Source organism: Asterias amurensis, chromosome 8 (assembly GCF_032118995.1).
Source record: "Asterias amurensis chromosome 8, ASM3211899v1".
NCBI classification, from domain to species: Eukaryota; Metazoa; Echinodermata; class Asteroidea; order Forcipulatida; family Asteriidae; genus Asterias; species Asterias amurensis.
In genome coordinates, this window is record NC_092655.1 from 20,312,709 (window position 1) to 20,327,181 (window position 14,473).

Consider the following 14,473-nt stretch of genomic DNA (forward strand, 5'->3'; position numbering starts at 1 on the left):
GTTATAAAATGCATATGGTTAGAAAGATGTTTTAAAAGTAGAATACAATGATCCACACAAACTTGCCTCGAAATTGCGTGGTTTTCCTTTTACTATATACGAACTAACACGGTCGACCATTTATGGGAGTCAAAAATTTGACTCCCATAAGTGGCCGACCGTGTAAGTCGACGAGGTAAAAGGAAAACCACGCAATTTTGAGTGATACTTGTGTGGATCATTATATTCTACTTTTAAAATATCTTTCTAACCATATGCATTTCATAACAAACGGTTTCAAACACTTTTCAAAGACCAACTCGTCCGATCCAAGGCAACGTGTTCCTTTAACATCAGTAGATCTCTGATAAACATAGGATTCAGGCATCCACTGTTACGGGTGCGTTTTGTGCTGCTGTGTTTAACCATGGAAGTAGGAATCTCCATGGTTTAAAGGCAGTGGACACTATTGGTAATTACTCAAAATATTATTAGCATACAAATTTACTTGGAAACGAGTAATGGGTAGAAGTCGATAGTGAAAATTTTGAGCTCAATTGGTTGTCGAATTTCGAGACCTCAAGTTCTAAATCTGAGGTCTCGAAATCAAATTCATGAAAAATTACTTCTTTCTCGAAAACTATGGCACTTCAGAGGGAGCCGTTTCTCACAATGTTTTATACCGTCAACCTCTCCCCATTACTCGTCACCAAGTAAGGTTTTATGCTAATAATTATTTTGAGTAATTACCAATAGTGTCCACGAGGAGACAGTTATAACACAATGTTCGATTTCAAACAACTATTGTTTTGAAGATGTAACCTCTTTCAACTTATCTTTCTCATAATCACACAATGGTTGGACTGTTTTGTTTTGCAAGCTGTTCGGTCTTTTATCAAGCAATATTTTGAACATTCCTAAAAAGGTCAAATAAGTGTGAACATTGTTTTGATAAGGTTATGTCTCAAATATCATTTTCTAACCAAGTAAACGTTCCATAAACAGACTTAAAGGTTGTTACCAAGGTTACACACCCCATTCTTTTAAAGGCTGTGGACACTATTGGTAATTACTCTAAATAATTATTGGCATAAGACATTTCTTGGTGACGAGTGTTGTGGGGAGAGTTTAATGGTATAAAACATTGTGAGAAACGGCTCCCTCTCAAGAGCCATAGTTTTCGAGAAAGAAGTAATTTTCCATGATTTTGATTTCGAGACCTCAGATTTAGAACTTGAGGTCTCGAAATCAACCATCTTAATGCACACAACTTCCTGTGACAAGGGTTATTTTTCATTAATTATTATCTCGCAACTGCAATGACCGATTGAGTTCTAATTTTCACAGGTTTGTTATTTTATTCATATGTTGAGATACACCAACTGTGAAGGCTAGTCTTGGACAATTACCAATAGTGTCCACTGCCTTTAAACAATCTTGCAAAACAATTGCATTTAAAATCAATTACTTTCCCAAAACGCTATACCCTCCAAATAACACATCATTCAAAAACACAATCAGCAGAAAAAGAGAGTATATGCCCATTAGGGCAATTAAACAAATCCATGAAAGTACAACAGTTTCGATAAGTTTGTATCCAAATGTTTGATTTTCTGTGATCTTATTTTTCAACGCCTCCTAAACCCTCGGAAATAGGTAGAGATAACATTTCAAATCATCATTATATCACTGTAATACTTTATAACTTAAATTGCTAAATGTTTTCTTACTGTTTTTTTTTTGGCATTAAATTTACGGCAAGAATGTTTTTCGAACATCTTGACACAGTTTCCGGTCACTTTAACACATACTCCGGATCATCAATTCCAGATCAGGTCAGACCCATTGAGACCATGGATTCCCGGTCAACATTGTGACCAGGAAATTTTTGAGATTAAAGTTATGATTAATAAGTACATCATTTTCGAGTGTAATGAGTAATATTACCAATGCTGTTTCTTTCCTTTAAGATACATTATTGGGAATAAATAAGAATAAACTGCTATCAGGTAAACTGAAAACATTGTGTATTAAACTAACATCGCTCACGCCACAATATAATTAATTCAATTTTGCATGTACATGTCATAAATATAATATTTTACACATTTTTTACACAATTTTTTTTTTCACAAAATGGCATACATTTTTACACTATTTAGTCATTAAAATGCATTAAAAAAATAAATGTGCTAAAACAATGCGAAAATATAATTTTAAGAGACACACACGTGGGTTTTACACAAAAACACTGGCAGGATGCCAATTTCATAAAAACCGCTAAGATGGAATTTAATTGCTAAGCCAAAATGTGCAGGGAGCCAGTCAACAAAGAGTACAGATCGCATTGCACTTTGGTTGGTAACCCGGTGTGGTTAGCAGCTTTTTATGAAATTGGTCCGTGGGTGACAATGCAATACATAAGGTAACATCTTTTAAGCACACAACCTACGGGTGCTGGTAAATACAGTCAACATAATGAACAATTTTGTTCCACATGGGTAAACTATGTAGTTTTATGGAACACACTTCAAAAATTAACTGGCCTTTCTGGGACACAATATTGTAAATATCAAACAAAGATAAAATTTTATGTTATTGAAGAAAGTTCATGCAGCGCCTGACATCAATTTCTATCTGATGAATTTACGAGTATGTTTAAAATGGAATGTTTTCAATGTTTTGAAGAAAAAAAAGGGGCGCGTGAACTAAGAGTAATGCTCCACTAAATTATGATGAACATGGCAAATTTCATGATTAAAGGGAACGTACACGTTTGGTAATTACTCAAAACAAATATTAAATTAAAACTGACTTGGTAACAAGCATTACAAAACATTGTGTAGAGCAAGAAATAATGTTTTACCACCTAAATATCGATCTGAGAAAGGCTTCGGGCATAATTTATGCAGCATTATTTTCTCAGATCCGAAAGCACAAAAATCTATACGCAGCACGGGAGGTTTTCTTTTATTGTTTTCTGAGCCCAAATTTGCAGAGTTTTTTTTTATATTATAATTTTTATGCTGGTTTGGGATAAACCAGGTGTAGCCCACCTTGACATATAAGACCGATGTTAAAAGAGAGCCATATAACACTTGCTGTATCTCAACATATGCATAAATTAACAAACCTGTGAAAATTTGAGCTCAATTGGTCGTCAAATTTGCGATATAATAATGAAAGAAAAGACACCCTTGTACCACTAAGTTGTGTGCTTTCTGATGCTCGATTTCGAGACCTAATTTTTTTTTTTAATCTTGGTCTCGAAATCATTCATGGAAAATTACTTCTTTCTCGAAAACTACGTTACTTCAGAGTGAGCCGTTTCTCACAATGTTTTTCTTCTATCAAACTCATTATACCATGTAAGGTTTTATGCTAATAATTATTTTGAGTAATTACCAATAGTGTCCACTGCCTTTAACAATTACCAAAGGTACCCTGCCATGAAATGTAAATTCCTTAATATTATTGAGGGTAAATCTGGAAAACAAAGAAACACAAGTTAGAATGAAAACAAAACAACCTAAATTCTAGCAGCGGATATTGTTAAAAATATTACTGGCGAGTGAATTAGATATAGTAGACTAAAATATGATTATTAAGGGTCGCTTGTGCGTGGCTGCTTTTTAATCAAGTGCGCGGTGATGACCCGTATATGGCTATCTATAGTCTAGCTGATTATTCCTCTCTCATGGGACTTAATTACTGATATTTGAACCTCATAAAAAACATGTGTTTTAGAGGCCTATGCATTGTACGTACGTTAAAAGCCTTCAGAAAACACCACTGTGAGCTGAGTAAATATTCACTTTCAAACTGAAGAATACAATTTTCAACTTTCATTGTTCACCATGATATTTCGTTATGGAGAAAGGTGATAATGATAAGCTGCTGATGTCAAATAAGATTGAACTTGTGATTATTGTTTTTCATGTTAGCCTTGCCAGAATATGCTTAAAGACAGTGGACACTATTGGTAATGGTCAAAGACTAGCCTTCACAGTTTGTGTATCTCAACATATGCATAAAATAACGAACATGTGAAAATTTGAGCTCAATCGGTCGTCGAATTTGCGAGATAATAATGAAAGAAAAAAACTTTGTGTCACGAAGTTGTGTGCTTTCTGATGCTTGATTTCGAGAACTCAAATTCTAAACTTGAGGTCTCGAAATCAAACTCGTGGAAAATTACTTCTTTCTCGAAAACTACGTCACTTCAGAGGGAGCTGTTTCTCACAATGTTTTATACCATCAACCTCTCCCCATTACTGGTGATCAAGTAAGGTTTTATGATGATAATTATTTTGAGTAATTACCAATAGTGTCCACTGCCTTTAAGTTAATTACACACGTTGCAGAATCGTCTGATCAAACATTATTGCAATGGTCTGAAAGCTCGTTAATAATGAAGTTCAAACTGAAAACAATTTGTCTGTGAAATATATCTATCTGGGACCAAGTCATATTCAAGAATACATTTAAGTGTTTTTTCGAAGCGCAGCTAATTAAGGCTGTTTCAACCAAAGTGAAGTACAATAATTGTGTTTACATTATGAACAATTGTGCATGTTTTTTTTACACTTTTTGAAAAGTTTTAATATAACTTTCAATAATATGCTGCTCAATTTTGACTTGAGGTATTGCAATAAACTTGTATATTCTGACTTTGTTTGAATTGTCTCTGTTAAACGCTAACACAATCCAAGAAAATTGTCCACTATTATTTTGGTTCGGGAAAATTTTGGTAACCCTTATTTTTGTGAATTGTCTATTTGCAGCAACTGTTAGCTAATTACATAGACATTCATAACAATATTAATAGTATACACATTATTAGTTATTATTTATGGATATTTTGGGTTATTACTCATTATTTTCTTTGACAAATTGATACAATAATATAGAACTCTGGAATACAATTTTCAAGAATTCTACGAACTTCTACGCTCTTTTTTCGTTACAATAGAACTTGGACAAATACTGTGGTTTTCAATGGCAAGACATCAAATGCTTTGATTTGTACAGACTGAATAAGACATATTTATTATGTACAATAATCATCTCAAACTCGTTTCTTCTGGAAAATGTTGAATATTTTGTACAGATTTGTTGATACAAAACACAAGATGAAAATTATTGGCATGGGGGTTAAAATTCAACGATGTATGTAGTGTGCCTGGGTTGAGTTAATCACTGTGGTGACAACATATATTTCTTTTTACAAAGCTTGAGAAATGTACCAACTCTGAGTGTTTCTCAATTTGGATTGAGATCCGTTGCCTTGGATCGGACGAGTTGGTCTATAAAAAGTGTTTGAAACCATTTGTTATGAAATGCATATGGTTTGACTCCCATCTAATGGCCGACCGTGTTAGTCGACGAGGTAAAACGAAAACCATGCAATTTTGAGGCATGTTTGTGTAGCTCATGGTATTCTACCTTTCCAACATCTTTCTACCCATTTTATAACAAAAGGTTACAGAATGCTTTTCAAAGACCAACTCAACCGATCCAAGGCAACGTGTTCCTTTAATGACAACCTCAAAAGTTCCCTAGCATGGGATTGTCTTTTGTAAAGCATATTGTGTGAAACATCATCACCATATGTTGTGATTTTTGTAGTTTGTTGTCTATTTTTATGGCCTTTTTATATTGCATCTTCAGAATGTCATGGTTGAAATGAAAGTTTTTCTTTTTCAAAAAACTTGTTCTTAATCCCTCACTATAGACTTGTCCAAGGCTGTCGTTATGCTAGTTTAAATCGAGCCACTGCCGGGCCCGGAAATTCGGGCCTTTTTTATCTTTCAAAGAGCACTTCCATTGGAAAATCTTAAACTTTTATACAAGAGGTTTGAAGCGGTACCGAGCCAGACCAGGGCAACATGGCACGGCCTTCGTGCGTGCAATTCCCTAAACTTACCGAGCACACAACTTTCTAGAACTTACTCAAGTCCTGTGTGCGTTCGTGATGTTAATAGGCCTACCTCTTGGATAAATCATTAAAAATGCAAAAGGCCTTGGACAAGTCTAGCTACCTCTCTCTAATTTAGTTATGCTTAATGTTGGAGATCGAGTATTGCTCAGCACAAATCATACATCTTCAAATATTATTATGTACATAAATCATTTTTAATTGCATTTTGTGCGTTCATTTACAATCTGATCCGGAATAAAATAATGATATGAAAATGACAAAGGATTCACAATCCATGCATTTCTAAATTTCAACCGTGAATTTTAAATGTCAATTTTTCTAAAGGGTAATGCTTTACCGGTAATTCGTCGTAAAAAATTGTAGAATTATCCACATAAATGGATATGAGTTACTGTTACAATTTGGTAATATTTTTGGTGGGTTTTATGAGTTTTTCAATTCATGTGAAAACCAAGATTTTTTCCGAATTATTGTGCCCTTTGAAGATTTTTGAAGTTGGTTACCGTTGGGCTTATCGTAAAATCTTTTTGGTTTGAAAAATGAAACCAACCGCGCCCGGTTCACGGAGCTGACAATTCTGCTTGACAATTTTGTGGCTTATTTTATATATATATTGTGTATGCAAGTCGCCAGACACACAAGGCCTGAAGGCCACTTCAAGGTGTGGGCTACAATTATTTATTTCCAGAGGTCATTGCCACCTACTCATAGGGCTGAATACATCCGGATGTAAGCTTGTTTGCAAAACTGATGAGCAGGGTACTGGTCAAAGATAGTGCATGTGATAATGGCACTTCGGCTAGAACCTTATTCTGATATTCTGATAATTTTGCCGTGCTTGATTTGGGTGAATAAGCATTCCATGAAATTGGGCCCAGTTTTTTAAAATTATTTTATTCGTGAAACAACATTTCTTTTCACCATGCATGGATTGTGTTCCATAAACAACAAACAAAACCCGAGGATGAAAATAATAACTTATTTGAAATGTTCTGTTCATGAATTTTATCTTTTGAAGGAATCTTTTATCCTTAAACCCACCCTCCATATTTGAACACATTGACACAGTGGGTACCAAGGTTTGTGATTACCAACTCCCCAGTAGCCGTGATGGTCATTCCAAGAGGGCCACTTACGCCATCTGCTTCGTTGAGTAGATGTCTGATGAACATCCCCTCCGAGTTGAACAGCTGGACTCGATCCGCGCAGTCTGCCACGATGATGTTGCCGTCCTTGTCAATGCAGACTCCGGTGGGTCCGATGAACTGGCCATTACCGGAACCACAGGAACCGAAAGTGCGAAGGTGGACTCCCTGAGAGGTGAAGACCTTAATGCAGTGGTTGCAGTGATCGGACACGACGATCTTATCGTTGTGTATCGCAACGTATCGCGGCTCGTTGAACTGGTTATCCGCGTCACCTCGCGATCCGAAATGATTGAGGAGCTTACCCTGTGCATCGTGGACGGTCACTCGATGCTTCCCGATATCGGTAACGACTACATGACCGTCGTTGTTGATCGCGATTCCGTACGGCTGCTTGAAAATCCCGTTATCTCCAAAGTGCGAGATGTACTTCCCGTAGAGCGTCAACTTCTGAACTCGGTGGTTGTACTCATCGGTGACGTAGATGCAGGGATCATCATCCATCGTGATCGCTGCGTCTAACGGAAGCTCAAACTGACAGGGTTGGCGACCTCGGTTTCCAAACTTACACTCAAACTTTCCCTTCCGGTTGTACACCTGTAACCGGTCGTTGTCGCGGTCGACAATCGCTACGTACTCTCCATCGACGCTGGACGCCACTCCGCTCGGCCAGTCGAACTCGCCCGCCTCGTCCGTCTCGTCTTTGAGATGGAAGATGAGTTGGGGTTTGGTGGTGGTCACAACTGGTTTGGAATCAACCACCCTCCTTGGTGATTTTGGAATGGATTCAGAGAGGGAGCTATCGCCTAGCTCTGAGGACTCGATGGAACATATCGATCTGGAATCACCCATTTCGGACATGTCGACAAAAGTCCGGTCCCCGCATCGGATTTCGCCAAGAAGGGGCAAAGGGGTGTCGATCATGTTCTCACTTGCGACAAAGTACAGCTGACTGAGCTGGTCCAATGTCAGGTCTTGCTGGGGTGAGATGTTGGAAAGCCCTTGTAGTCTGTCGATGACCTCATCTTTGATCGACAGGATGTCCAGCTCCGAGCCATGACCCAGTGCCTTCTCTGTGAAGTCGAACCCGCTCAAGAGGTTCTCAAGTCCGGTCTGGAGGCTCTTCCGGTGGGCATTCAGCTGCTTCTTGCGCCCATCACATGCGCGACTCAATTGGTGGGTGAGTTGTTTCTGCTGTTGTCGAAGTTGGCAGATGTAGTCCTCCAATGTCTTGGTGATGATGTACTCTGCCTGGCCCCGGTTGGCCTCAAGATTAGCCTCAGCCTCATCAACGTTTTTCATCGCTTCTTCAAAAGCTGCAATCTTATCTCTGACACCGTGCAGCAAAGTGTCTATTGTGTTCCTGTGTTTCGCAACTTCATCCTTCAAAAAAGTGTGGGAGTGATCTTTGTGCTCGACTAGGACACATTCCCGGCATATGGGTCGGTAACAAGTCTCACAGAAAAATCTTACCGTCTCAGAGTTGTGCTTCTCGCAAAAAATGTCTCTCCTCAGAAGTTTCTTGTTCTCCGAGGCCGGCACGGAGATGATGTGGTGCTGGCGACTAAACCTCGCCAGACGGTGATCATGAGATGGCGCACAGTTGTCACAGAGAAAATCCACACATTCTAAGCATCTGAAACTTGCCTCGGCTGGATCCGCACCAACACATATGGTGCAGACGGCTTTGCGCAGAGGTCCGTCGCCCTTCTTAGCCGGCGCAATCTCAGTGAATACGTCAGATAGGTTGAGTATGAAGAAATTATCCTTCAGGCCGCTCACGCCATTTTCTGGGAGTTCCGTCTCCTGTTTGCACATTGGGCACCGGATGGAACGACAGCCGGGCGGGATGTACCGCTGGACGCACCCCTCACAGAAGCTGTGAAGACACGGGAGGATTTTGGGTTTGTTGAATCGTTCGAAACAGACTTGACAGAGGAGGAATTCCTCGCTGATTTGACTGAGAACGGAGAGTTGCGACAGTGAGGCAGCCATGATGAACGGTATTCAATACATTACTTAGTCATGCAGCATCATCATCTCTGCCGCTCCCCGTCCACTGTGTGCGCTTCGTGTATGCATCACCCAGTGCATCGGCGGCCTTGCATTTTTCTAGCGTGATTATGTTGCCGGAAATGAGATGGTTGACGTCATTCGCTAATTATAATTTGTTGTATAGAGGGCGCTCTTTACACTTATTGGTTTGGCTCTACAAAATAATTTAACCCAGTCAGTTTCCCTTGTGGTTTACGTTGATTAAAATTATCTAAAAGCGGCCTAATATTGGTTACATAGAGCAAAAAATTAACTACCAACTTGCGCCACAAGAAAAAGAAAACAAAAATGGCAATCAGGCCGGGCCTGTGACGAATCTGTGAAATTATTTGCAGTTTCGGCTATTACAGTAAGGTTTCAGCAGATTAGAAAATCGAGAAATTTTTTCTTTTAATAATGAGGGCAAAATGCACGCACCCAGTCAATATTCTAGACCCGCCCCAGCCCCCCCCCCCTGCGATTGACAATAATTCCCGACCCTTGCAATTATTTTTCCTATCATTTTATAATGCGCCAAACAATAAGTCTTAAATAGTTTTTGATGAAGGATGTTCAAGCATAGAAATTAACATAAGACAATGCGGAGTTGATTGAACGGAAAACTCATCATACACATTATTATACATTCAATGTTTATTACTATAAATATTACTACAATAGAGTTTTGTTTTACGTGTGAAAGTTATTTTCTGGCATTCTGGAAGAACCCCCCCCCCCCCACCTCCTCCTTCTTCTCCTGATTATTGGTAATTCTTTCAAATTGACGGTGGCTTAGCAGTTCGTTATTTTAAAGAGTATCAATTTAAATTCATCTTTCTTGGAAAGTATATAGATATACAGATATTGTTGTAAGTGTTACATAAAACGGACCTCCCCAATCACGCGGTGGTTAAACTTTAAATGAACCTGTATATCAATACACATGTAATAATCCGTTTGTTATTAATTCCGTGAAATCGGCCTTTGTCAATTCACAGTAATGACTACTGCATGCGGAGTACTTCGGATACCGCCCCTACACCTGTGCCGGAGAAACATGTCACAGCCTATTGAATGACTGAGCATCCCGTGACCTCCATGGACCGAGGGTGGATATTTTAGAGAGAGAAAGTCACAAATTTTTGACCAACCATTTTGATCTGTTGTTTTCCCACATGTTTACCCCCATTATTTTTTATCGGTACTTGTTTGTTTACCCCCGTATCTTCAGTTTTTAGAATTAATGGTGAAATAAAAATAATTGATTGGCTCTTGAATTTCAATAGCGCCACCACGAGTTCACAATAAGAGTACTAGTCGTACTCCAAGGCGTTAGTGTTTGTTAATTACAGGTGTTGCCTGATACTGTGTTCTGTGCACGTCAGTGGCACGCGCTGTCAGTGGTGTGTTTAGTTTTGAAAGCACACTCACAACTAACGTCTTGAAGCAAGTAAAGTAAATGTCAGCTGTATTTTCTCATCGACTGACTGTGTGTGTGCGAAAGGCACATCGCACGTTTATTACGTACATGAACTTCAACGAATGTACATGTGCGAGGACGAGTCAGTCGAGGGACGGTGAGCTCAATCAATCCACTGCCTTCAAAGATGTCGTGGCAACAGTACTGTCCTCCTATCTATCTCATTTTATCTCTGTATTTTCTTCTCCAAACGCAAGGATTGACTATCAATCTTCAAGAGTCAGAAGGTAAGCCAACATCAACATGATTTTGAGCATCATTACTTTACAATTGGGGGTAAAATGCAATAAGTTATAGGTGGTTGCCAAAACTTGTTTTATGGTTCTACGCACTCCGGAGAAGTGGGATGGGTGTATTCAGCGTGTTCGGCCGTGTCCGGGTTGTCTGGTCGGTTGTGCGCCGTGGGCAGACGGCACGATTTTCCCCTGCGGCTTGGACCACCAAGGGATTTGCGATTATAAACCGTTATTTATAAATTCTTAGGGGACCTTTTATCTAAGACACTATTATATCATCTGTCAGTGATAATTGTTTGCTTTAATTTTACAATCAAAACGGTACAACTGTTAGTAAATAGTATTGTTACTGTGCGTGTTTGTTGGTGTTAATTAAAATTAGGCATGATAACCAAAATACATTTTTCAAAGTCGAAAACATATAAATATTATAAACAATATAGGCCCCCCTACAGCAAATTTATAAATGATGTTGCTAAAAAATTAAGAAGGAATTTAAGGAAGCCAAAATTAAAAATAGGGGAAAATGATTGAATCAATCAATACTGAGACTGATAAAAATAATAGCCATTCTGAGTTTCTTGTTTTGTTTAAAAAAAACAATTTTTTTTGTGTTTTTCATTGTTGTATATTTAATTATTGATGTTGCCGTTGGTAAAAGGGTAGATTAGCATTCTTGGTTGGTAGTAAAATATAAGGTGTAACGATATTTGAATCTGGCCCGTTTCATACCTCATCATGTGAATGTGAATGCGCTAAAATTCTGACATCACAAATTTATAACAACTTTAAAATTAGCATCAGTTGACTTGTGCTGAATTAAAACTTAAAAAGCAAAACATTCGCTGCGAAAACAACCCTGTGACGTCAAAGTTTGTTTCGCATTCACAGGAAGTAGTTTAATGAAACAGGCTTTTACTTAGGATCTTTTTTGCATGGTCTAGTTTAATTATTTAAGTACTCTGCTAATAACAACAAAACCCCAAACACCTTTTTTAATCACATGGCTATTAAACACAACAAAATACACCACGATTTGAGATTTGAATTGACTGCCAGCGCCAATGACAATAAATTGCAACTTGATCAACTGGTGCGTTTACAAACATGTAGTAGGGTTGGGTTGACCCGGTTGTGAATCTAGGTTGTCTACATACAGTGTATATCACATTGATTCAGGCCGTAAACGAACAGTGTTAAAGACACTGGACACTATTGGTAATTTTCAAAGACCAGTCTTCTCACTTGGTGTATCTCAACATATGCATAAAATAATAAACCTGTGAAAATTTGAGCTCAATTGGTCGTCGAAGTTGCGAGATAATAATTGAAAGAAAAAATGCCCTTGTCACACGAAGTTGTGTGCTTTCAGATGCTTGGTTTCGAGACCCCAAAATCTAATTCTGAGGTCTCAAAATAAAATTTGTGGAAAAATTACTTCTTTCTCGAAACCTACGTTACTTCAGAGGGAGCTGTTTCTCACAATGTTTTATACTATCAAATCAACCTGTCCCCATTACTCATTACCAAGTAAGGGTTTAAAAAAAGGCTAATAATTATTGTGAGTAATTACCAATAGTGTCCACTGCCTTTAATGCATAATGATCAGATCAAGAATTACCCAAACAAAGCAACTATATTTTGAAAAAAAACACACCTCAAAATCAAGCAGCCTTGGGAATGCCCATAAGGGACACCAAGTTTTAAGAGCAATCCCTGTAAAAATGGAGACAAATGAACAAAACTACACCATGGGATTTACTTAGCCAACAAAAACTACACTGACTGGCTTATGGTTTTTAATAATGCAAGTTCCTTTCAGTGAGTGAAGGAAACTTTGGACAAGTCAAATGACAAAGCTTTACAAAAAAACATATCAGAGTAAATAAAGGGAAATCTGTGATAATATATGTCCTTGTCTGGATTTGAACAATGATGGAGTGTTAAATACACTCTACTCTGTAATTATACAAAGTCCATACTGTATGTCAGTTCAGTGATGATGTCATTGACTGATTCAGAACACAATAGTTGAGTGTTGTTATCCTTGAGGACTGGACCAAGGCTAGTCCTTGCTCAGTAGTTTAAATGTAATGCCTGTAGCAGTGTTTACTGTTGTTGCTGTCATCTGTGTTTACTTTATGAATAAAGTACCGTTGTTGTTGCTGTTGTTGCTGTCCTCTTCTCCGTGGTTGCTTTAATTGCATTTCTTGATTTTTTACCAAAAGTAATTGAATAAAAACAAATTTTCTTGACAGATTTTGTCTGATGATGTTGTTGATGTTTTAAAACAAAAAAACTTTCACAAAAAGTTTGTTCTAAAACACACATCGGAAAAAAGAACTACATGTTGCTGTTGCAAACTGCTTACCAACCAAAAAGACCTGTGGTATAGTATGCACAATATAGTTAGCCTGCCATTTTGACCCCTAAAGGCAGTGGACCCTTTTGGTAATTGTCAGAGACCAGTATTCTCACTTGGTGTATCTCAAAATATGCATAAAATAACAAACCTGTGAAAATTTGAACTCAATTGGTCCTGTAAGTTGCGATATAAACATGAAAGAAAAAACACCCTTGTCACATGAAGTTGTGTGATTTCAGATGCTTGAATTTGAGACCTCAAACTCTAATTCTGAGGTCTTAAAATCAAATTATTGTAAGTAATTACCAATAGTGTCCACTGCCTTTAATGACAACACAACAAACATGTAGGTAACTTGTACATCATTGTACACGTACATGTAACATGCGAGTACTATATTTGAACAATGCACACAGTACTATGTTACATTCCTCCATCATGCAAAAAATAATTCCACATGGGCTTACATGGCAGTGGACATGGCAGATGTGTCAAAATACTGTAAATAATTCATGGTTAGTTTTTAGTTAACTACCCACCACACTTATCAATCACAGATTTGGTTTCCATGTAGTATAGAACTTTTTTGGATCTTTAAAATTTAGGTTTATTGTTTCCAGTCAAATCAGCTCCCCAAAACCCAGACCTGGGGTCGATTTCACAAAGAGTTAGTTAGGACTAGGATATTAAAAACGTACGGCTAGTCCTAATTTAGGACGAGCATAGAGCAAGGGGACGAGTAACCTAACTAGAGAAAAGACTACATGTACATGTAGTCTTAAAGGCAGTGGACACTATTGGTAACTCAAAATAATTATTAGCATAACTCACTTTGTAACGAGTAATGGGGAGAGGTTGATAGTATAAAACATTGTGAGAAACGGCTCCCTCTGAAGTGACGTAGTCAAAGATCTGAAAGCACACAACTTCATAATGACGAAGGATGTTTTTACTGTCACTATTCATTGTTTTTACTTTCATTATTATCTACCAACTTCGACGACCAATTGAGCTCAAGTTTTCACAGCTTTGTTATTTTATGCATATGTTGAGATACACCAAGTGAGAAGACTTGTCTTTAACAAATTACCAATAGTGTCCAGTGTCTTTAACTCTTTGCGATATCCACCCCTGGCATCTTTGACTACAAGGGCAAATATGTAGGTCAAGATATCCTTTGACAAGCATCAAGAAAGGATCCTGTTATACATGCCAGTTTAAGTTGTTGTGTTTTGTATTGTGTAATTTACCAAACCTAAACATTGACTTACACAAAGCATTTCTCAAGGCCTT

At 37.9% G+C, this 14,473-nt stretch overlaps 2 protein-coding genes across 5 annotated transcripts in view; one reads left to right on the forward strand and one right to left on the reverse strand.

The window, feature by feature from the left end:
* Window positions 1–281: 281 nt before the first annotated feature.
* Window positions 282–9,060, reverse strand: LOC139940541 (E3 ubiquitin-protein ligase TRIM71-like). The gene has a single exon (XM_071936843.1). It carries the CDS (start codon window positions 9,058–9,060, stop codon window positions 6,952–6,954), a length of 2,109 nt encoding a protein of 702 aa, XP_071792944.1. The 3' UTR covers window positions 282–6,951.
* Window positions 9,061–10,639: 1,579 nt separating this feature from the next.
* LOC139940538 (disintegrin and metalloproteinase domain-containing protein 12-like) overlaps window positions 10,640–14,473 on the forward strand; it is a 65,721-nt gene continuing 61,887 nt past the window's right edge. For 3 of the 4 annotated variants that reach the window (XM_071936837.1, XM_071936838.1, XM_071936839.1), the window contains exon 1: window positions 10,640–10,806. In XM_071936837.1, coding sequence (XP_071792938.1) covers window positions 10,707–10,806 — 100 coding nt within the window. In that variant the 5' untranslated portion in view covers window positions 10,640–10,706. The remainder of the gene's footprint in view (window positions 10,807–14,473) is intronic. The other variant, XM_071936840.1, reaches the window with a different exon arrangement.